Source organism: Uloborus diversus, chromosome 9 (genome assembly GCF_026930045.1).
Source record: "Uloborus diversus isolate 005 chromosome 9, Udiv.v.3.1, whole genome shotgun sequence".
Lineage (NCBI taxonomy): Eukaryota > Metazoa > Arthropoda > Arachnida > Araneae > Uloboridae > Uloborus > Uloborus diversus.
This window is the reverse complement of record NC_072739.1, coordinates 94,709,389-94,734,195: the sequence shown is the minus strand read 5'-3', so window position 1 is coordinate 94,734,195 and position 24,807 is coordinate 94,709,389. Positions and strand designations below refer to the sequence as shown.

At 35.8% G+C, this 24,807-nt stretch overlaps 1 protein-coding gene across 1 annotated transcript in view; it reads left to right on the top strand.

Moving 5' to 3' along the window:
• Window positions 1-6,103: 6,103 nt before the first annotated feature.
• LOC129230382 (cilia- and flagella-associated protein 58-like) overlaps window positions 6,104-24,807 on the top strand; it is a 129,464-nt gene continuing 110,760 nt past the window's right edge. Inside the window, exons 1-6 of the mRNA XM_054864781.1 lie at window positions 6,104-6,817; window positions 8,471-8,835; window positions 10,458-10,632; window positions 11,892-12,125; window positions 14,243-15,183; window positions 19,455-19,705. Of these exons, the coding sequence (XP_054720756.1) occupies window positions 6,104-6,817; window positions 8,471-8,835; window positions 10,458-10,632; window positions 11,892-12,125; window positions 14,243-15,183; window positions 19,455-19,705 (2,680 nt within the window). The remainder of the gene's footprint in view (window positions 6,818-8,470; window positions 8,836-10,457; window positions 10,633-11,891; window positions 12,126-14,242; window positions 15,184-19,454; window positions 19,706-24,807) is intronic.

Here is a 24,807-nt window from a genome sequence, read left to right as displayed (position 1 = left end):
GATGGGAGATCAACAGAAGCGTGCACAGGGGGAGGGGGGCACCTGTTGGCCTGGACTCGAGATTTTTTTTTAAAAAAAGGGTGAAATATTTGTAGGAACGTACAGGTAAACGATATGGAGAGGGGGGGGGCGTGAAAGTCATTTGTGACGAGCCCCAAAATTTCTGTCCCTGGAGATCACGGGAGGCCACTGTGACCTCCCAAAATTTCCTTTTTCGGCAACATTGTGCCAGGGCCGCAGAGAGCCAAGGCGGGTGGTGTCTAGTCAGTTATGTAGCCGGGCCCTCCCCCTGAGAGCAAGGGCGCATCCCCCCTAAATATCGCGATGATCCCCCCCCCCCAAAAAAAACATAAGACCCCCATAAAAATGAGAAACATATCCTTCAAAACACCCCCCTTAAAAATTTTAATGGCTGACCCTCCCCCCAGGAGTGCTCAACCCAAGGTGGGCGGGCACCCCTGCTCCCTTCAAAAAAAGAAGGAAAAAAAAAAGAAAACTGGGCAAAGGAGAAAAAAAGGGGGAAAGAAGAAAATGGGGGGAGGAATCAAAACTGCTTAATAGAAAACAATAACTCTATTTTAAGTGCCCCAACAGTGAATACCAAAAAAGTAAATTTTATTTAATCTTTACGCTTTCTCTTATTCGGAGTTTTTCCCCCGTCTTTTCTTTCTTCCTTTTTTTTTCCCTTTCTTTCTTCTTATTTTTTTCGTCACTGCAGCCGGACCCCCAAAGGCCCGGGCCCCTAGTTTCCGACTAGGCTGACATGGCCTTTCGTCGGGCCTGCATTTTGCTGATGATTCGGCAAAAATTTGGAGACACTTTCTTTTTTTTTTTTTTTTTTTTTTTTTTAAATTTTGTTATTGAACTTTTAGTTTAAATTTTTTTTAAATGATGCCTGATGTTCCATCTCATTAGATGTTATGTAGTATGATATTTGAGTATGGTTGCATTTTATCACTCGGTAAAATTAAAAAAGTGCCGGCGGAGGATGTTTTCGCCTCATAAAACTGAATTCAAAAAACTTAAAACGTTTTCTGGAGTTCTTTAGTTGGAGTAGGCGTATGTTTTTAATTCTACATTGCTGATTACTTTTCCATTAAAACATGAAAAACTATTTTACTTTTCTTTTTAAAATTTTTATAAAGAAAACTAGTGGTACCCGCACGGCTTTGCCCGTAGTAGAAAATTAAAAGGTCTTTTGGTTCGCCTGTATATTTACAAAAGATGTATGGTGAATTTCTCGCCAATTAGCTTGCCCATGTTGCGGTTCCACGTTATAATAACTTGGTAATTTACTCGTCCATCTTATGACAATTTTGCTCGGTTAAATGTTCTTAAAATTGGAATAGAAAAAGAACAAACTCGAATTTTTGAAAAATTGTTTCGAGGTGCTCACCCCCATAATACAGACTAACTTTGTGCCGAGTTTCATGAAAATCGGCCTAAAGGTCTAGGCGCTATGGGCGTCACAGAGATCCAGACATCCTCCAGACAGAGAGACTTTCAGCTTGATTATAGTAAAAAACGATAAAGATAAAAAAAAAAATTTAAAAAAAAAAATAGAGCCGACTTCAAAATTGCTCTAAAAAGTGAAAAATAATTTTATTCTTTAAACATCATCGATAATGCTTTTAAACATAATTTTTGAAGTTGGCGCAAAAACGATAGATAAAATCATTCACAGACATAACTCAACCACAACTACAAATTTAGCCAGGCCCAGTTTGTTCACTATCACATACATTATGCATTGCTGACAACATATTTGAATAACGATATAAATGCTTCGTTCGTAACTTTGGCTGCTTTTCTGAAAAAAATTATGAACAAAGCATGGTTACAATGGATTTTACGTTTTGTTTTTGCGCCAACTTCAAAAATTATGTTTAAAAGCATTATCGATGATGTTTAAAGAATAAAATTATTTTTCACTTTTTAGAGCAATTTTGAAGTCGGTTCTTTTTTTTCTTTCAAAATTTTTTTATTTCATTCTTTTTAGTGTAAATGTAGGTATTTCAGAAATAGTAAGAAGTTACCATCACGAAACTTCACCTTATTTTTTTCATAAAAATGCTCCATACTAAAAAAAATATATAATTTGAATTTTGACATCTTGAATTTAAATTATGTTTTTCGCAATCACGAGTGTGTGTATGTAGGCGTGTGTGTTTGTGTGTGGGGGTATGTGTGTTTGCGTGTAGGGGTATGTGTATGTGTGTGTAGGCGTGTGTGTTTGTGTCTGTGTGCAGGCATGAATGTGTGTGTGTTTGTGTGTGTGTGTTTGTGTGTGTGTGTTTGTGTGTGTGTGTTTGTGTGTGTGTGTGTTTGTGTGTGTGTGTTTGTGTGTGTGTGTTTGTGTGTGTGTGTTTGTGTGTGTGTGTGTGTGCGTGCGTGGTGTGTGTGTAGTTGCGTATGTATGCGCGTGTGTGTAGGACAGGGATGCAACCTGGAGACGGCTTTCGCTATAGGAGCAGCATCGTGAGGACCGTGATGCTGCAGAGGGTGGCGGTGGGAAAATAAAATCAAAGGACATCAAAACAGTCAAATGAGAACAAAAAGCAATCGTGATTGCTCAAAAAACTATAAACAAGCGTTAAACTTTAAGCGATTGGCACTAAAAACTTATCTTTCTTCCTCTCTGGAATTCATGTGTAGTTAATTTAATTATGACTATTTAAGTATTACGTTTTTCCTAACTGATTTTCATTTCACAGCATCTAAGTTGTTTATTATGCAATCCTGTATCTTCATACTTAGCCCCGACCATCTGTTATTGGCATAGACGATAACGATAAAAATACTACTGTGTGTAGTTGAGGTGAACCTAATGGTAGCATTGTGAAGGCTAAGCAGATCCTAATCACTGCCTCACCTCGCTTCCAGGTTAGGTTTACCCCACCGTGGAGCAATAACACTGAAGAAGGGAAGATTTCGATAATTCACATAGGGTTACTATAAATCAGCAGGGTTACCAAAATAAAATTATTTACGCCAAAAATGAGAGGGCAGCGCCAGATTCCCGATTATCGAAATATCCCCCTGAAGAAACTTGATGCTTGCTTCAGAGAAGCCTTCATTCAAAATTATCATTACAATTACTATTAATGTTACTGTCGTATAGCACCAAACTTTCATAACAATGGGTTTTAAATTTAATCATTTAATAGGGAAATTGCATGAAATTTATTGTTTTTTGCCCATAACTTTTTTTCTAAAGAACAAATATGGTCAAACAAAGTAATGGGACCTAAGTTGAGCCATCCCCTATCCATTAAAAAAATAATCATCAAAATAGGTTCACTAGGTGAGACGCTGGGAGTGGACAAAAAAAAAAAAAAAAAAAAACATACATACGGTATGAACTGATAACCGCCTCCTTTTTGAAGTCGGTTAATAAAGATGACGTTTATTTTTTCAATTGAAATATACAATCCAGAAACTTAACAAGAAGTTCCTTCCAAAACTAAACAAGCCTACTTTCCCGTACACCAGTATCGACATTCTCTAGTATCTGATCAATATTCTCAAAATTAGCTAAAATCGCAAATTATTTTTACCTATTTTAAGCCGTTTTCTAGACATTAAATATATCTCGCTCATCTAAAAAAATTAGATGCGTAAAAAAAACGATCAAATAAAGTAGCAGCACCTTTAAACTAAGAAGCTTAATACATACTTTGAAATACACCGCCAGCTCAGTCATTAAAGCCGAGGACTGCAGTTTCCTGCTGAAAAGCTTAATACATTTTTTCCATTAAAAAAAATCTTGAGCCCCTTTCAAAAAGAAAAAAAAAATAATAAGCTCAATCAAATAAATACATCATGTCAAAAAAAAAAAAAGTTTGTTTTTCCCTGTTGCCAAAAAATAATTTTAAAAATGAATTTATGTAATTTCAAAAACATATAAAAACAATAAAATGTCAACTCAAAGAAATAATTTTCATAGATTCCGAACTTTAAGGTGGATTGACTTCAAACAACTTTTGTCGGAAAAAGCTCTTGACAAACAACTCTCGACTCCGCTTCGAGAGTTTTGGGGCATCTGACTCCGACTCCAACTCCTACTCCCGAAAATTAATCGGACTCCGATTCCACGACTTCGTAGCTTTAGCGGCAAAAATTTATGCACGGAGGAAAAATGACTGACTCCGACTCTTGGAAATTCGACTTCGACTCCGACTCCTTTATCTCGAAATAAGTCCGACTCCACAAACATTGGCGGAGTTGCGAACTTTGGAGGAAAATGACCGATTGTTCGAATCGGACTATTTATTCAAACGTTATGGGGGGGGGGGGGACAGACAGACAGACAGACATTTTTTCCCCATCTCAATACCCTACTTTCCAATATTTATTTAATTATTTTTACTTATTTTTTACTTTTTTTTTTCGCGATATTTTCAAGATGCATTAAGCCTTCTTTCATGCTTTTTTCCTCTTTCTCTGGCTTTTAGGCTTTTACTAGGAAAGTAGGCTAAAAAGCTATGAATTAACTTTGAACACTGATTTAAGAAACAAAACGATAATAATTAACAATTTAAGCAATCAAGGTTCAAAAGGATGTTATTCAGTCGGAATATCACTCCCAAATGTTCTAGAAATAAATTTGTGCAAACATTTGAAATTAGCACAATTTTTTAGAATACACGAATTGATAAGAATGAAAATTAATTTTTTTGAGCAATCACGATTGCTCATTTGACTGTTTTGAATTCCTATCATTTTATTTTCCCGCCAGAGCCCTCTGCCTGCACCACCGTCACGTCGACCGGCCTCACGATGCTGCTCCTCTTGCGAAAACCGTCTCTAGGTTGCGTCCATATCCTACACACACACATACGCCTACGCACACATACACACACTCATGCCTGCGCACAGACACAAACACACAAACACACACTCATGCCTGCACACAGACACAAACACACACTCATGCCTGCACACAGACACAAACACACACTCATGCCTGCACACAGACACAAACACACACTCATGCCTGCACACAGACACAAACACATATGCCTACATACACACAAACACACACGAACGCCTACACACACAGCACTGCATACACAACACGTACACACATGCATACATACACAACACGCACAGACACAAACACACACACACACACATACACACACTCATGCCTGCACACAGACACAAACACATGCCTACATACACACACATACACACACACGAACGCCTACACACACACGCGAGTACAAACACAGCACTGCATATACAACACGTACACACATGCATACATACACAACACGCACACACATGCATACATACACACACGCACCCACACACACGCGCCTACACAAACACACATGCGCATTCATACACACACACACACGCTCGTGATTGCGAAAAACATAATTTAAATTCAAGATGTCAAAGTTCAAATTAATTTTTTTTGCATTTATATAGATTCCAAAAAAAATAATCTGACAAGGTACTATTTAAATGACTTGAAACGTTAAAGATGATTTCCGTCCACATTCAAAGTATATTAGTGCATAATATTCATGTACTTAGAAGTAGATTCATTGACCTAAAAAAATCCTTAAAAAAAAGAATTAAAAAACACGCACATTTTAAAATAAAGTCATTTAAACTTTGTTATAAAAAATCGAAGGCCGGGGGAGGGGGGGTATTCAATTTCCTATGCCCCCTTTCTAAAGATTTTTCTGTATCCGCCCCTGATGAATGGATAATACCTCTCGTGATGATTTGTCTTTGGATAATATGTCCAATTGCTCAGAACTTTTCCAACAATTAATAAACCTTTGAAAAATAATAATCAAACCAACAATAGTCTAGCAGTAACAATGCATCAAATGTTACACGTATTTACCATCTTCAGCAATAGTTATCAATTTAAAAGGCCATTTTGATAAATTATTGTTTCAAGATGCAAGCATGATATTTATAAGGCAGGTAATTTAAAATAAACCGATAATAGCAAAAGTGTCACACATGTTACCTGCAATATTATAAAAAAGATTTTATTAAGTGTCCTGCTGTGTATTTCAACTTATATTATCCATATGAATAAAAGTAAGTTTTGAGGAAAGATTAAGATCAATAAAACTCTATGGATGAAACAACCAAGAAAGAGGCACCTAAATCTCCAGTGGATATTGTAGTTACAGATACTGATGCAGAAAACGTCAATGCTGATGTTCCCACAAAACAAGCTATTGAAGATGACACAGTGAGTGCAAACGCAGAAGCCCATACAGTAGAAAGTAATCCTGAAGAAGCTTCGCGAGCTGTTCAAGACACAGCTTCTGCTAAAGATGAAGAAAATTCCAAAGGACGACGTTTGGAAAGAAAAGAGTCAGTTGCTGTGCAAAAGATGGATAATGTTCATAATTGGTTAACCGAAATGGACGACAAAGAAATAAAACTTGAAGACATATTTATATCTAAAATACAATACATAGCACTTTGTAATAGTTTTCAGAAGTATCTCAATGAGTTAAAAGCAGACGAGTCCATGGCACGGACAAGCTTCGAATTTTCGAAGTTGTTCGATAAATTTCGTGCTTGTTTCGCGTGGTCACAGAAGAACATCAACAAAGTCACCGAGTTGAAAGTGGCGAAAAGTGTTGCAGAAGAAGAGAAGAGAAAAATGGCAAACGCGCTGAAGGATGAGAAGAAAAAAGCGACACATTTTGGAGATTTGATAAATGTTTTGAAGGATAAGATGGTGGCTGTGACGGAAGAGAGACAGTCGTTGAGGAGTTTGGTCAATGAATTAAAGGACCGCATGGAAAAAATATCAGAAGAGCAAATAAATGTGCAAGTAAGTGCATCACACCTCGGATGTTTCGAATTTGATTAAAATTTGGGGTAAAAGCACATCGAAATTCCTTTTAATTATATAGGTACATTGTCTTACGAAGGCAATTTGCGAAATTGAGATCCAACTTATTTAGGCATTGAAGCAGGAAGGTCAAGTTGTTAGCATTGGTAGGTCTAGCCCCGGTAGCAGAAACAGCGTGTCGCTGCGACGTGCATCGCAAATACTTCAGAAAGTCGCCAGACTATTTCTTATTCGGAGGAGAAAAAACTTAAAATTTTCAAAGAAAAAAAATCTCAAATTTCAGCTAATGATGATTTGTATAGTATTGTTTAGGATGAAAAGCATTTCTAGGATTTTTAAGCATTTCTTGGTGCTGATTTTTGTTTTACTATTACGTAATAATCTAATGTCGGTTTATCTTGCAGACTATTTTTTATTTTTGATCCGCGTGGCATACTGCTGGAATACGTTGTGGTTGAGTTAGACATTACTGAGGGCATCTCATAGGGGTTTAATTTCTAAAATATTTTGAAGAAGTGCCCCATCAAGACCGTTTTTCCCGATTTCCTACATTATCGAAGAAACGTTATATCGTTCGTAATGTGTCGTAAAGGAATGGTCTGAGACAATTTGGGCAGTGTTTAACAGTGTCTAAAATAATAGTGTATGTTTATCAAAAAGTCAAATAGGTACACAGTACTCTTTTTTCAGAAAGCGAAATTTTAACTTACGCGACACGGCTTGGATCGTATCCCTTGCTAAATCAAGACTCCACTGTAATTGTAAAGGACAGAGGAGTGTCTTTGTCACATCTCAGGAACTAATTAAAAAATTTCAGAGAGGCAAATTTAAACGAAAGGTTTTTTACTGGCTCAAAAGCTGTAAGTCTTTTATGACATACAGTTGGAAATTAAACTGTCGGAAGCAAACGAAAAAAAAAAGAAAAAACATCCAGCGCACAACTAGTATCCAGCCCATTAATTTGAATTTTGGCATGTAGAATTTAAATTATGTTTTTGACAGTCACGAATTGTGGTAGGACCCTACTCGTTGAGTTTCTTGTTTCCACAAATGGCTCCTATCGCAATCGTATAATTACGAAAACCATAATTGGAAGTCAAGACGTCAAAATTCAAATTAATGCCAGGGGCTGGATGCTAGATGTTGTGTGCTGGATGCTGTTTTTGTCTGAAATGAATTGTGTAAAGTCGAGATGGTTAGGATTTAATTTAGTCGATTCCGGAGGACATGGACGCCACCGCCCAGGAGGATCACCCGCTCGAGGAGGCTGGTGAACAGTGCGGCTCACGGAAGACCAGGACTCAAAAGTGACCTATTCGTGACTGTTCAAAAAAAAAAAAAAAAAGCCTGATAGGCATTCAAAGCATTGTGCATTTCTTACAAAAGAAGTGGGTCTCCTACAAAAATGGCAGGCGTGGATGGACCGTTTTGGTTTTGATACGTGAATCGAGCACGTTTTGTTTATTGAAAATCCCATAGTTTTATTTCATGGAGGAAAATAATTCAAGTTTGTTGTGCATACCATAGTGTGTGTTACCATACTAAAAAAAAAAATAAAAAATAAGAAGAAGAATGCCATTTTTTCTGAAAGCAATTTTAAGCCTAATTCTAGTTTCATTTTGCAAATTGCAGTCATCTCCTCAGACGAAAGGAACATCATCTCTGAAAAACACAGACGACGAAAAAGATGAAAAGATAATTACATTGGAAGAAGCTTTAGAAGATATGAGAAAGGAAATTACCTTCCTCCAAGACAGGGAATCGTCTATCCAGGCTAAGCTCAACAAAGAGCAGAAGGTAAATGCTTCGCTTCAAGGTCAACTTAAATCGACTAAAAAGGAGCTGCTTAAGCAAACAACTGCAGTGGAGAAAGGAGAGAATAGGATAGCCGAGAAGGACACTGAATTAGAGAAAGGAAAAATGACTATTAAAAAGATTTCAGCCGAATTGGAGCAGTACAAATCAGAAATGATGTTATCCAAACGAAAAGCGAAAGGGTATGTAATTTGGAAAGTGAGTTTTGGTCATTAAGGCAATTTACTACCTATCGAATCAACCTGTTTATAGGGGCTCCCCAAACTAAAATTTTTGTGGGAGCTTTTCAATTTTTCAAATAAAACTCCGAATTTTGCCCAATGATAAAATATGAGCTTCGCACCATAAAAGCTTTTTAAAAATTGCAATGTTGCCGAATCGTCAGATAAAATTCGCCGAAAAGTAAATTTTTGGAAGGTCGCAGTGACCTCCCATCGCCCCCCCCCCCTCCCCCGCCTGTTTACACATAAGCAGCTGGTGCACCAAAAAAATGGGGATCAAAGGTTGTGCACGGTAGGAGACGGGCAGGTTAGGCAGACGGTGCTCTTAAACCTGATTTAAAAAAAAAGGGGGGCGGCTATTGAATTTTAACGTCATTTTTGATTGAACGACTTTCTCTTAAAAATTCGGCACACGATCTCAAAAACCGTGACAGTATATTCACAAGAGAATCCTTCCTTCCAATTCAAAGTTCCCTCTTTTTTTTATGAAACAATAACAAGAGAAAAATATAACACACACTTAGGGGTTGTCCACTAATGATGCCACGCTTTGACGGGAGGGGATACGTGAAATTGTGAGTTTTGTGACAAGGGGGAGGAAGGAGGTGACAAGAAGTGTGACATCACGTATTTTTATATGAATAGGTACGTGAAAAATGGCATTGCATGTGACAGAGGGAGGGAAGGGGTAGGATGAAGTGTGACACTTTGACAGGGGGGGGGGGGGGCAAAAATTGTTGTCATTTTTTTTTCTTCAAACACGTGAATTGATCGATTCACGTGTTTGTAGTTCACGCGAAACTTAGTTAAACGTAATTTAATTTCGCCATAATGTTGAGAGAAAGATACCGAATGTATAAGCCCCCTTCGTTTTTGACCAAACTACTTTCCCTTTATGTCGAAATCCCAGTTTCTCTTGTGCTGCTAAAGGAGTGCACACTCTAATGTTTATAAGAACTCTATGGTCATGCCCAGTAAGAAAACGAACATAAGCTGTAGCCGCTCTCTGTTGAGTTCTGGGGATTACTGGATCTTCAATTATCCAACGCTTTAAGATCTTGAATTGAGGGGCTGACATGGGTAACACAGTAAGTAACAAATTTTGAGTTTTTCGCTTTTTTTCACGGGAAAAAAAAAACGCACAATTTGTCCATCCTTTTTCTACTCGAGGGCTGCCTTCATATTGAAATTATTCTCATGGGCCAGAGCAAATGTAAAATTGAAAAATATTTAAAAATTTTCTAAATAGCGTGGGGAAATGAGGAAAAAGGCGAGGAAATTTAAAACCAACAATTATTGTTTTTAGTATTTGATGCTTCTTTTATTAATTGCATATCTGTTTTTCAGAATATTTGGCTCCAAATTTATAACATTGTCATAAATCGCGCTTTTAGATATGCAGGATTTAAATAAAACAACGGAACACACGGATCAGTTCCACAGGCCGTGCATGGCCCATGCTGGGCCGTAGGTTGGGTACCACTGGTTTAATAAAAACATAATGAACTGAACTCTGACTTTAGTTTTTAAAGGTTCTTATTGTTTTTTTTTTTTTTTTTTTTTTTTTTTTTTTTTTTTTCTAGTTTGCTAAACGATTATCGGAAGTGCAGAAAGGACTTCGATGAGGCATCCACAGTGATGGAAAAATTGAAACGGGATCTTGGAATAAGAGAAGATCGCATTGGGGCACTTACGACAGAAAAGAAATCCCTAAGCACCGACCTGTCTACAAAACAAAAAGAATTATTCAACCTTAAGGTAATCTACTTATATATAGTCAAAGCTCTATTTAATGGATTTTGGAGAATCTGAGAAAGAAAGTGTAATACACGCGTCCCTCGCATAACACGTTACTTGTACAACACGATTTTGATATTACACGGTACCAAATTTGCGATTATTGTAACACGGTTTCGATATTACACGGCACGAAACTTGAATTTAATACTTCATGGTATTGATATTACACGGTACCAAATTTGCGATTATTATAACACGGTTTCGATATTACACGGCACGAAACTTGAATTTAATACTTCATGGTTTTGATATAGCACGAAAGTTACGTTTAAAAATGATGGAGTTTCATTTTCGTTCAATACATTTTGTTAATGTTTGATAACAACTCTAATAAGTTTTTACTTTATTTTATGAAACTTGGTTTCGATATAACACGGTAGACATCCCTTGATTCACATTATTTCCAAGTCTCGCATAACACGGTTTCGATGTTACACGAAACACGGTTTCGATACAGCACGATACATATTGACATGACGTTTACTATGTACATGATTAATTAGTGTAAAAAATAAGCTAAAAAGTTATTTTTTAAAAAGTCTCGTGTAACACGGTTTCGATACTACACGGAACGAACTAACTGTGTTATACGAGGGACGCCTGTACATAGAAAATACTAAAGTATCACTTTTTGTCAGGCGGAAAGTTATAGCGCTCCCCCCCCCGCCGCTTTCCCTCTTAGAAAACATCCACACCCTATGTTTGGATGTTTAGTTCTTGGTCATTCCTGAATTCAAATAAAGGTAATGAAAAGTCAGATACAGTGAAATCCCGTTATAACGAATACCGATACAACAAAATATCTGTTCGAACGAAATAAATTCCACTCCCGATTTAATTTCCATTACATTGTATAAATTCTATTACAGTGAAATTCTCGTTACAACGAACAAAACTTGCCATTCTTTGAAGTTTGATGTGACAGAATTTCAGAGTATTTTAGTGATTAATTAAAATAAGTTAATGAATTAAAATCCAATCATCCAAATTTTTGATTATCCGAATGGAAAAGTACCAACTGATTCCTTCCAGACGATAAAACCTAAGGCGCTCGCTAAGTAGCGGGATGATGCGGAGAAATGTATCAATTGACTCGAGTAATTGGAGTTCCACTGTACAGAATGTATTCTGGTTTTATCATGTTTGTTAAGCAATTGATTTGTGGTCAAATACTTTGTAAGTTAAAACGTAATTTTTCTATCTTTTGTATTCGAAAGGCGGATATCATTGGCATTACGAAGGAGCGGAACGAACTTGCGAGAAGAGCAGCAATGTTCGAAGAAAGGAACAATGATGCCGAACGCACGATCGAAAGTCTGAAGGCAATGAATAAGTCCCAAAACCAAGAAATGGATGCTGTGCGGAAAGATTTGGCCGAAGTGGACACTAATATCAAAGAACTCAACAAAGAGAAAAATGTCCTCATCGACGAAATTCAGAAAAGTGAACAAGTGAGTGAAAGTTTAGTCACTAACGGCACTATTGGACAAGGGCAGTTCTCCAGAGCAGGGTTATTTTTCATCACAAACATTCCAATTTTTCAACTTTTTACAATAAGCATTATTTGGCACTGTTAAATGTCTTTTTTTTTTTTTTTGTTCTTTGATCGATGTTAAATATGTAAGTAACAATAATAATAATAATAATAATAAACGCTTTTCTAAATTTGCTGTTTCATTGCTATGAGCCAGGTACAAGAAATTGCGCCTTTCCACAGAATTACCCATAAAAACCTTCTGCCAACGTCATTGATTCTACATAATTTATTTCACACGCCCTCGCTTTTACCAATCGCTTACTGATTAGCTGTTATTTACTCCATCATTAAAAATAATTTTTCCTTTTCTGGAAAATAATTGTCGTTGGTTGTCTCATTGGCGTGGAGTAAGAATAAAGAATAATCCAGAAAATATTGCATCAAGTGATTTCTGTTTCCCTAAAATTTCTTGTACCATTACAGCTGTCGGTGAATCAATCATCCAAAAAATGTCCCCACGTGAAAAAAACTTTTTAGAATGCCCTTTCTTAAATGTTGTAGCGTTGATTCAGTCAGTTTTTGTAGCCTTATCATTAAAATACGTTGAAAATCTTATCTTTTCAATTTTGAAGTTAAAAGTAGAAAATATTTTGCAAAAAAATAATAAGAATAATAAATGAATAAAATAATAAATGAATAATTAAATCATTAATAATATAATTACAAAACCATTCCAACTGAAAACCCTAATAGCTGAACTGAAATTGCTTTTGACAGGGAAAAAGTCGTAATGTTGGAGTGAAAAATTATAATAACCTAGTGAAAAATCGCAATGAATGTAGCATAAAATCGCAACAACTTTTAGGGAAAGAGAAAAGGAGAGAAAAATTTTTAATCAAAAGTAAAAAAACTCTAAGAACTCGGCCAGAAATGTTAATGACCGAAGAAAAAAGTCATAATGAGTAAGCGAGGTTTTCTTTATTACTTACTAATAATAAAGCTGAAAGTCTCTCTGTCAGGATCTCTGTCGGTCAGGATCTCTGTGACGCGCATAGCGCCTAGACCGTTCGGCCGATTTTCATGAAATTTGGCACTAAGTTAGTTTGTAGCATGGGGGTGTGCACCTCGAAGCGATTTTTCGAAAATTCGATGTGGTTCTTTTTATATTCCAATTTTAAGAACAAAATTATCATAAGATGGACGAGTAAATTACGAAATTATCATAACGTGGAACCGTAACATGGGCACAAGCCGATTGGCGAGATACGAAATTATCATAACGTGGAACCGTAACATGGGTACAAGCCAATTGGCGATAAAATTCACCATACATTATTTGCAAATATACACAGGTTAACCAAAAGACCTTTTAATTTTTCTATTACGAGCAAAGCCGTACGGGTACCACTAGTAACAAATAAATTGAAAACCTAAAGATCTCAGTAAAAATACAATTAATTTTAGGAAACTTTTCAAACGATTACGTGAAAGGTTCTATTAATTAATTGAAAATTCAGTATAAAAGTTGAATGATAATAGGAAAAAGTTTTATTGGCTAAAAAGTTATTAATGACTAGTTGAAAAAATACTTTGATAATTTCAGAGATTACATTTTTTTATGATGAAGGTGATAATGCATGTTATGCGTGTATTTAGGTGTGTAACTATGTTTGAACGAATTTAAATATTTATTGTTCACAACTCAAAAGTAGACCCACCCTATGGCAAGCTCCAGATATGTGTTCATGCGGCTAAGCTTTTATTCATATGCTATTTCAATAAATGAAAAGACGGATGTGCGACCTCTGAGGCTCTGTGGTAAAAACTTAGCTTCGTATGCCAGAGATTGTGGGTTCGATTCCCACTGGTGCCCGGGAAATCATTTCCTCTTTTTGTGCTGCAAATATATCTTGTATGTAAAAAAAAAAGAAGGTTAACCCCTGGATTTAATGTCACTCAATCTTTCCATAGTGTTTAAATGGACATGTCAACAACAAAAGATAGATGTATTTTATTGATATGAATTTTTAAAATAAAAAAACATCTATGAGTCAAATTATTTTTAATTAAACATGTGACTAAACATTGTAGGTATTATCAGAGCTACGGCTCGAGCTAAAAGAAAGTGAAGATCAAAGGATATCGTTGATAAAAGAGCTTGAAGTCTCAAAGTCTCAGGCAGAAGATCTACGAGACACTATGAAACGAATAGAAAGAACAAAAGACAACTTAAGTCGAGAAATACAACAGCTCAACGAGACAATCACAGCTAACCAAGACGAAATTAAGCGTTTGGAACTAAGCATAACAAACTACAAGAAAACGGATCTCCAACTTCAGCAACAATTGAGTGAGGAGATAACGAAGCACAAGGTTTTGTCAGAAGAAGTCAGATTCTTTAAGAAGGCTTTGAACGAATCGAAGCACCAAGTAGAACACCTGACGGATAACCAGGCTGTTTTAGCCAATCACATACAACAGCTGAAGAACTATAATGAGGTACTAGACGAAAATGGCAAAAAGTTGGAACACAGAAACAAAAACTTGGTAGAACAGTTAGGATTTTGCAAAGAACAGCACAGACAAGAGGTAAAACTTGTGGAGGAACAGCAAGACAAGTTGAAACGTGTTCAGGACGATGAACAGCAGTTGCTGAAGAAATTGTCTGACATGGACTACGAAGTTAATACTCTGCAAAGGAAAGTGAAGAATCTGTCCGAAGAAAAAGACGTCTTGAATTCCAAACTTATAAACAAAGACAAGAAAATAACACAGTGCAACGACGAATTGCATATGATGCAGCAAAACTCGGCGGCGATAGACAGAAAATTGAATGAACGAGTGGAAGAAATTAAACTTTTAAAAACTGAGGTTAGCAGATTGAACAAAGCAAACGCTCTTAGAACAAAACAGTTAGAAATTTTTCAAGCTACTCGTGAAGAACTGGCTGCTCTAGGTAATAAGCTCTTTCAAGAGCAGCTGAAAAACAAGGCCATGGAAGAAGAAATACAGAAGACCAAAAATCTGCACAGGTAAGAAATTTTTTCTTCTTTTGGTAAAAGTCTGCATAATTGGGTTGTTTCCGAAATTTTAAAAGTATTTTTTTTTCTGAAAGAGCATGCCTAAAAACTAATGATTTAACCATTTTTTAAATAATTTGACGAAGTTTTATATTTTTTAACAATTATTTTAATCGGTGCGCAGATTCAATTTCATTTTTTACTGTTCTGCACATGACGTCACAAGTGATGAAATGCCATTCGCGCAGAGAATATTTAATTCGCTTCTTTGTTCACATGGAAGTAGTTGACAGAAAACATTAAGGGCAATATTTAATCGACTTCTTTATTATCATTTGCAGGCAACGTGGTTGACAGCAAAGCGTAAACATTCAGCCTGCCAATGGAGTTGCGCGCCAAAGTACACCACTTGTGACGTCATAAAGACCACGCCTTGTTTCCAAAATCGGACATTTTAAAAAATTGAATAAATAGTAACTGTTGGGAAAATAAAAGTTTTTTTCTGGCTCCATGTCATTTTGTTTTGCTCATTCTATCAATTGCAATGACTAAAAATAATACTCTTGACTGAAGGAAACAACCCCATTTCACGAGCGAAGCAATGCAGATTTTAGGAAACAATGCAGATTTATGTTTTGATTTATATTGAATAACATATTTTGCTGCTCGTTTTGCGAGTTGTGAGTAGAGCCAAGTGGAGCAACTGGAAATATATTTTAGAGATTTAAAATCTGTTACTCAGTAATAACATTTTAACAAAAAAAAAAAAACGAAAATAGTCTTCCAACCCCCAAAAAATAGCACTTCCAACAGAAATGTCCTAAAATAAGATTCTTATCCAATCTTTTAAAAGTAGAAGGCTATATACCAACTGAATGTACATTTTTTAGAGATTATAACTTCAATTCATGTTACTAAATGGTAGCAATGCATAGGAAAGAGAGAAAAAAGTGGCTCGCGTCGAATCAGCAATTTTTGTTGCAAAAGCTTCTTCTCTGGCTTAAGGGAAGCATGCGCATCAACCCATTAAAATCTGACTTAAAATATATTTTAAATTTTGGTTGTCAAAAGTTTTGTTTAGTTGAAAGGTGTTACTTTCAGTGGGTAGAAGTATATTTTTGTCCCTTTTTGGATTTTTGAAGTAATGATGGATGCCATTTACTGGTGCTTCAGTTTTTTTAATCTACAGTAATTGGCACATGACCCTATATTCACTAATGCGTTGCCCAATATGTCACTAGTTGGATTTCTGATACTTTTGCAGCAACTATATTAAATGGGTTCTACTATTGATTTGAATCCTACAGAGTATTCTGTTACATTTATAAGAGAAGCATTAATAAACATATGTTTGGCCATCAGTCAGATACTGCGACAGTGGAGAATTCTTTCATTTTTTACGGTCCCTTAGAATCACCAGGTTAATGTTCCTTTTTCTGTGGAAACAGTTATAATTCGTAAAATCAAAACTGCATACCAACTAATGAAACAACAATAATGTCGATATTTTTTTCCATGCAAAACTCCAAATTTATTTTTATTTCTCTAAAATTCTTTTTCAATGTCAAGATGCGTGATTTAACATTAATTTATGTAAAATTGCCTACTTTAAATTATCATTAATTATGTTTCTTATGATGATAAAATTTGTATGTAATCTAAAAGTGAAAAATTATGTGATTTTCCAGTTCTATTAACATGTGCCAATTACTGGATCTCAAGGTGTCATACACTGGGGTATCAGGCTATCAGGTGCCAATTACTGGTGATTTTAGTAACTTTTTATGTATATATTTTTATAAAAAATATCAATTCAAATATTTTTGCTTTTAGTAAACTAAATAGATGCACAGATGTGCATTCTTTGATACAAAACTATTTGCAAGTGAATATTTTTCTTCTAAATAATGAAAGCAGAGATGTTTACAGACAAACTCTCATAGTGTTAATTACTGGAGTCGTTACCCTATTTCGCAAAATGCCGCATTGAATTAGCGTTTATAAAGTGTTTTACTGTCACTTATAACCACTCCTAATATTTATACTCATCTTGAGAACTTGGTGACGATAGTAAATGAGTATTTGTTTTTCTACGCCCTTTCATCGATGACCATTCATATCAGAAAAAGTGTTAAAGCGTAATGTCAACTGTCTGTTGATATAACTTTGTCCGACAAGGTATAGTTGTCAAGGTATAGTTGTATGTCAAGATTAGAATAAAAAAGGTGTTTCTCCTCCTTGGTTTTATTTTAGCTCTTTGAAGCAGAACAGTTAAAAACACAACTGTTAAAAAAATTTAAAAGGTCCATAATTTACATGTAGTAATAAAAAGAATAGTATTTTCGTTTCTGTCTGATTTTTTTTCTTTCTTTCTTTTATTCTTTTATAACTTAACTTAATAATAAGCAAAAGTATTTATTCGGTTTTCCTGTAAGTTCGTGTATAAATGGCTTTGTGGAACATTTATTTCTAATAAGTAATCCCTACAGTAAATATCCTATAGCGAATTATGTAGATTTTCAAGAGAAGAGTAGGGAAGAGAGAATCTTTAATTTTTTTTCCATCTGATTTTAATTTATTTTTATATATTGTTAACCTATGTTTACACTAGATAAAAACAAAAGCACTTTAACGCTTTCTTGTGAATTTGTCTTAAAACGTTGTTATAAATCATTGAATTTAATTAATTAATATCTATAATTATCAGACAATGATAATTGACGAGTCATAATGTCTGACCATGTTTGCTACAGAATAGGCAAGTGGCCAGTTTAGGCGATTCTATCTGAATAATGGGGGAAAAAAATTGATGTGCATGTTTCGTGTCTCTCAATGTAACTCTGCTGAGTTTAGAGATTAACACACATCTGAAACGGCAAACTGGCATCCCTGTAAACGAACAGATGCGTCTGTTTCCGCCTGCAAACCGGATCTTCACCTTTCCATCTCATCTGTAATCAAACAGTAACCGATCTAAAGTGCAGTCTGCTTTTTTTTTTTTTTTTTTAATAATTTTATTTGCTTTTTTTATATATGACTTCAAACCTTAACTGAGCCTAGCAATAAACAAATATGCTTTCCCTACAAATTACCTTCTGATTCGCACTCACTCACCATAGATGTAGTATTAACTAGATACATAACGAGAAACTGATAACTCGTTGGATAACTGAACTCAGAGTCAACTGAAGCGTCCGAAAAGAGAGCATGCGCGGAAACAACTTTTGCCGAGTATGCAACCAGAGTTGCATCGACTGGAGATCAGTGGTTGCAGTTGCATTCTGCTGGGTAAAAGCTACGCTTTTACCCGTCTAATCAAAGCCTGCTTAATACTAAATGCCTTTGCCTATCACATTTGCTTCAAAAAGTTATCCTCCGACGGTACACTAACAACGCTACCTGGCAGCAATACATGGATGGCGTTGCTATGACGATGGACATAAACAATTAAAATAAAATTGTTGATTTCAAAATTTAAATTTAGAAGCTAACCAATTGTGTTCTCCGCTCTTAACTTCTTATACTTTTGACCTTTGACAGGTGGCAGTAGCAAGAGTACCGATATTTACTTATTGAGATCACTTTTGCTCTGTATTAAAAGCGAAAAGGCGCTATGCATTTAGTATATTAAGGAGCCGTTGGTCTAATTCAAGATTCGCGTTCAATGGCGGCCAGTTGCTGCTGTTGCAGAGTTGTGTATCTAGTTATTTATTATCTATGACACTCACTTGGACATATCCATCCTAATTCCTAAACATCTTGAATTTCTTCAGTAAGTTACCGCCTTATAACTAGGGCTAAGGCAGAAAAACATGAAATACACCGCCAGCTCAATCAATTCCAGCCGAGGACTGCAGTTTCGTGCTTATTAGCACTCATCAGCCCGGCATAGGAGTGACTGAGCTGGAGGTGGAAAATCTCTTAAGGAAGCCAAGAGTGCCAAACAAACTGGTAGCTAATACAGAGTTAGGACTGACCAGACGAGTGACCGACTTTCTGCCTTAGCCCTGGCTATAGGGCGGTAACTTACTGAATATACCTGCCTTGCCTTCAATATTCAAGTTGAACCGAATTGTTGCTTCGGTCACTCGTTTGGTCAGTGCTAATTCTGTATTAGCTACCAGTTTGTTTGGCACTCTTGGTTTCCTTAAGAGATTTTCCACCTCCAGCTCAGTCACTCCTATACCGGGCTGATAAATGCTAATAAGCACGAAACTACAGTCCTCGGCTGGAATTGACTGAGCTGGCGGTGTATTTCATCTTGAATTTATGTTCGATTTCAGATGGAGAATTCTTGAAGGAATAGATCCTGACCGAGCCCAACTCATTTCCAAAAACCAAAACCTCCAGAAGCTTTTGATAAAGAAAACAGCTGAGTTGGAGCACAAAGTTGTGGAACTTCAAACGAAAGAACGAGAAGCACAGGAACTCCGCGAATCTTCTCAAAAACGATTCGAAGCAGGGGTGCAAGAGGAACTGCGGACTTGTCGACGGGAGCTACAAAATAGAACTGATCGGTTGAAGTGTCTGACTGGTGAGAACAACATGTATGAGAGCTTGTGCCGGAAATATACGAACGAAATCAAAGGTCTTCGCGATGCCTTAAGAAAGTATAAATTCGATGAATTTTGTAAAAAGTCTTCAAGTAAACCAGGAAAATCGTAAGAAGAATAATGCGTATCTGATGAACTATGTGCAATCTCATCCATGTACAGAATTGTTTCGTGAAACTTAACAAAATAAACCCAGCATATTTTATCTACACTACTTAGGGACGTTTTTAATGCCTCTGTAAATGTATTTCACTCACTGAAAAAATTGGAAATACACCTCAATTATTTTCTTAAATGCACTTTCAGGCTGGTAATTTCAAATAAAGATCATGGAAAACTTGAAAAAAGCAATAGTATTTTTTAAAATGTTACATTTGAATGTTTTTTATATTTTTTTAACCCAAAATGTCAAACATACTGAGAGGCATATTCATCTCATATACACAACTGATCGTATTCGACTCGATCGAGTTCAACCTCTAACAGTATTTCAGCGTGAAATTACCCTCTGGATGGGAAGAAGGTAATTTCTGGCTGAGCTATTGTGTGACTCTGAGACGTTGAGCTCCAACTCTCACAATGTTTACCTCTGTTTCGGTAAATAGGAAGGAGTAATTGGCGCTAAGATGAGTTGAGGAACTTTCTTAGTAGTTTTTCAAAAATATTCCAACTAAAATCCGAGCCAATATCGCGTCTATTTTTCACTAAACTCCCCTAAAACAGGTAAGTCAAGGTCACAGCTCAACTAACCAGAGCTGCACTATACTATAATTGAAGAGGAAGGAGTGCAAGACGATTACAGGAGGTGCATCGCGCATTATTAACAGTACCACCATCCAGTGTGAATTCAGAACGAGGCCGTGCTAACCACAAATGTCGTATCGGCACTTTTTATCAAACTCCAGTTCTGGTCACCAGGTGATTCTCTGCTGCATATTTTACTTCAAAACAATGTTTTATGGTCATTTGAAAATGGGTAATATTTTTTTAAAAAAATTCTGAAAAAGTTGCATTTGAATCAAATACACGAAGGCGCAAAGCTTAGAAAACGGCAATTTCTCATTTTGAACTTAAATGCAGATACGATTTTTTCGCTTAGCCCGGTAGTAATTCTCAACTTCAGGATTTTGTGCACTAAAATGAGTTTTAGGCTTGATGATAATTTGACAAATGCAATATGTTTTTATGAATCACATTTCAAAAAATATACAGTTAAAATATTTTTTTCTATTATACATTTCTGTGAAAATCCAAAATTTGGCAAATGTCTACATTTAACCGGTGAATACCAACATTCACATACAAAGGACATCGGCGAAGGACCAAAACTTTACGGCGAATCACCGGTGAAAGTTGACATTCTCCAATTTTGGTCTTTTACGGTAACATGTACATATAAAAGGCGTAGACAACACAACAAAACTTAAATGTAATGCTATACGTTTTCTTCTCTTATTGTATTCAAATACTCATGGTTCATTTTCCCTTTATTTTTCGTTTCTAACGTTATAAACTATTATTGTGTTACTTTATTATTAGTATTTTAATTATATAATTAATTACTTTTGATGTTTGTTCACAATAAATGTTCATGATTAATGCCGTTTTTGCATAAAATGATGAAACATGGCAACGAAACAAGTATGTTTGTGTAATAGTAAGTAAAAATCTGCCAATGCCACCTAGGTGGCGGAATCAGACCAGAGTAAAATTGTAAATCTTACTTTCAAATGTAATAATTGTCAGCCAACGTTTAAGAAAACCAAAATGAGGAAATTAAATAGTCTGCTTAAACTACCAGAACAAAGAAGTAACAAAACAACACATAACAAAAGGCTGCTAAGGTTCAGCGGTTACTCCTACTCACAACACACAGGTATTTTGGGTTAACGTTCAGAACATGTATTTCTTTCGTTTAATTTATTCTGTTGCAGAATTGTTTCTGCTCAATACCGCGAACGTAAAGAATATTATTGTAGCGAGAGCCATTTTGAAACAAAAGATGTTTATTATAGTTAAGACGCAGGAATTGGAACGTTACAGAGACAGAAGATGAATAGGTGCAGTTTTTTGTAGTTTCAAATATAATCTTTTTGTTGAAGAAAAAAAAAACATATATTGTTTACTTCGTTAATTTGTGATCGAGATAGAATATTAGAACTAGGGACTCTACATTATTGCATTGACCTGGTTGATTTGGTTTTAACGATGAAGCAGGAAAGTTAATCTTTAACGGCAGAGGAGCTTGCAAGAACTCTACTTGTAATGTAAAAATATTGATGACATCAAAGAAAAACTCAAACTACATTAGGGATAAAAATCGGCAATTTGTTGTTTTTCTACTGAAAAAAGATTTAAATTTTTATCAAGCTGTTGACAGGCGTGAGCACAGAAATTTTGAGGCCCATCACAATTGTCTATTTTAGTACCCCCTCCATATTGTTCAACCCTACGTCCCCACACATATTTCACCTCTCATTTTAAATTTTTTTTGCCCCCTTCAGGTTCGCGCCAGGCCAACAAGTGTCCCTCCCCCCCCCCTTGTTCACGCCCCTGGCTGTTGAGAGGTTACAGGTTGAACAGAAATGCGGACTCGATTTCAAAAAAAAAAAAAAATCTGATTTGAATTCTGACACTTTGAATTCGAATTATATTTTTCGCAATCACGAGTTGCGACAGGACCCTACTCATTGGAGGCTATTGTTTCTAGAAACGACTCATGTCCTCCCAAGCCTGCCCCTCTTCCTGGGTGGTTACGTGTGTGTAAGTGTGTAAGAACTTGTTTGTGTGTAGACGTGTGTGTGTGTGCAGGACATGGACGCCACCGCCTAGGAGGAGGGGATTCCGGTGGATAGTGCTGCCTTTGGAGGCTAGGACCAGAGGAGCAGCTCCGTCCTCCGGTGGACGGCGGTGCTGTAGAGACCCCTCGTCCATTCTGAAAAAGGAACCGGACATCAAGGACGGTTAAATAAAAGCAATAAGCAATCGTGATTGCTCAAAAAAAAAATTCGTTTCATAATATGAGGTAGTGAGAAGCAAAGGGATGCAAGTGGCAAAATTAAAAATTTGGAGATAACCAGTACAAATGGTAGGTGAAGCTCTCCTCTGTCTCGGGGCAAGAGATCGTACTAGTAGCCCTGGTAGGTGCTGCTGTACAGTCTGATTTAGAAAAAAATTCAATGAAAGCCTACTTAGGATCTGATCTTTAAATGCGTTTTACTCGAAACTTAAAATAGTCTACTTTCATTCCTTTGCTTCTCGCTGCCTTATATCATCACAAATTCTAATTTAAGCTAAAATAATATGGATCAATAAAACTTTTTTATTGATCGCTTTTTTTTTTTTTTCTTAGTACAGAACACACAATCTTCGCTGTTACGGCATTTTGTAGATAAGACAAACTGCAGGTGCGATAGATCATGGTTCTCAAGTTTCTTTTTGTCTAAGCTATCTTCAAATTGATAACATATTTTATAAGATATATTCCTTTTTTGTTAGTACTTGACCCAAAAAATGAGTAGAGCATTTATTCCCTTATTATATAGGACTGAATATGTTATACAATGAGGTGTTTCCTTCAGTCAAAAGTACTACCTAGTTTTAGTCACTGAAGTTAATAGAATGGGGGAAAAAAATAACATGGACACAAAAAATACTTTTAATTTCAAAACGTTTAATTTTTAGTTAATTATTTTTAATGTCCGATTTTTCGAACTAAGCGTGTTCTTTGTGACGTCACAAGTTTTTGTCAAAGATCTCATCCCCACAAACTTACAATACATCTGTAGTTTTTTTAATTAACAACCAAAATATTCGCTAGAAATTATTTATATAGCAGAACAACGTTTGCTGGGTCAGCTAGTTTACGTATAACGAACTCCTTTCTTCGATTTAACGTATCTGTGCTTTATTTAGTCTCTGCAGAAGATTTAAGCTTTCGTAATGTAAAAAAGAAAATTACAGGGAATAACATTCTCTCTCTAGAGCAATGTTTTTCACAAAAAAAAAAAAAAAAAAAAATCAGTATATTATAAAAAAATAATTTTCAAAACTAGTTGAGAAATGGAAGTAAAAAAGCGAGACGCAACAAGTAGCAATGGGGTCGTTTCCAAAATTTTAAAAGTATTTTTTTCTGAAAGAGCATGCTTAAAAACATAGGATCTGACCATTTTTTAAATAATTTGTTTAAGTTTAATATTTTTAAAAAATTACTTTAATCGGTGTGCTTTTATTGTTTACAAATCTTACCGATGACATCACAAATGATGAAACGTCATTTAGTGCTGCCATTCACAGAGCAAAATATTTAATTCGCATCTCTACTCACGTGTATTGGCAACGATATGGTTGATAGCAAGCGTAGAGCGCAATATTTGATTCGCTTGTTGATTATCATAACGTGGAACGCGGTAGAAAGATGCGCCAAAATGCATCATTTGTGACGTCATAAAGACCACGCCTTGTTTGAAAAATCGGACATTTAAAAAAAAAATAATTAAAAAATAACTATTGGGAAAATGAAAATATTTTCTGGGTCTATGTTTTTTTTTTTTTTTTGCTCATTCTATCAATTTCAGTGACTAAAAGTAGTACTTTTGACTGAAGGAAACAACCCCAATGCAAGCACACTCCAATATTGCCTAACTTCAAACACCTAACAATAGATTCAAGGACCTAAAATTAAGGCATTATCGTGAACAATATTGGATAAAATTTAATCATTATTTTATTTTTTGTTTATTTGTATTTAACTCTCTTTTTTGTCAATTTAGCAGACGGGTGCCGGTCCATTGGACCAGTGGTTGAGAATCCCTACCCTAGAGCTGAAAAGAGCGCCATTTTGTACGTTAATTCAGAAAAGAAAAAAAAAAAAATCTGGTTTATGGCTATAACAGCTACAGTTTTTGCTTTCTGTTTTGGTATGAGGAGAGGAGAAAACAATTTCCAAGAAAAACTCCCCGTTCTTGTTCTTCGCTCTCCCTCTTCTCATGTCCCTCTCCCTCCCACAAGCCTTGATAAATGAACCCTGAAAAGGTCAAGTCCAAGGACAAGCTCCAAATTCTTTCGTTACTGAGTTATGGTA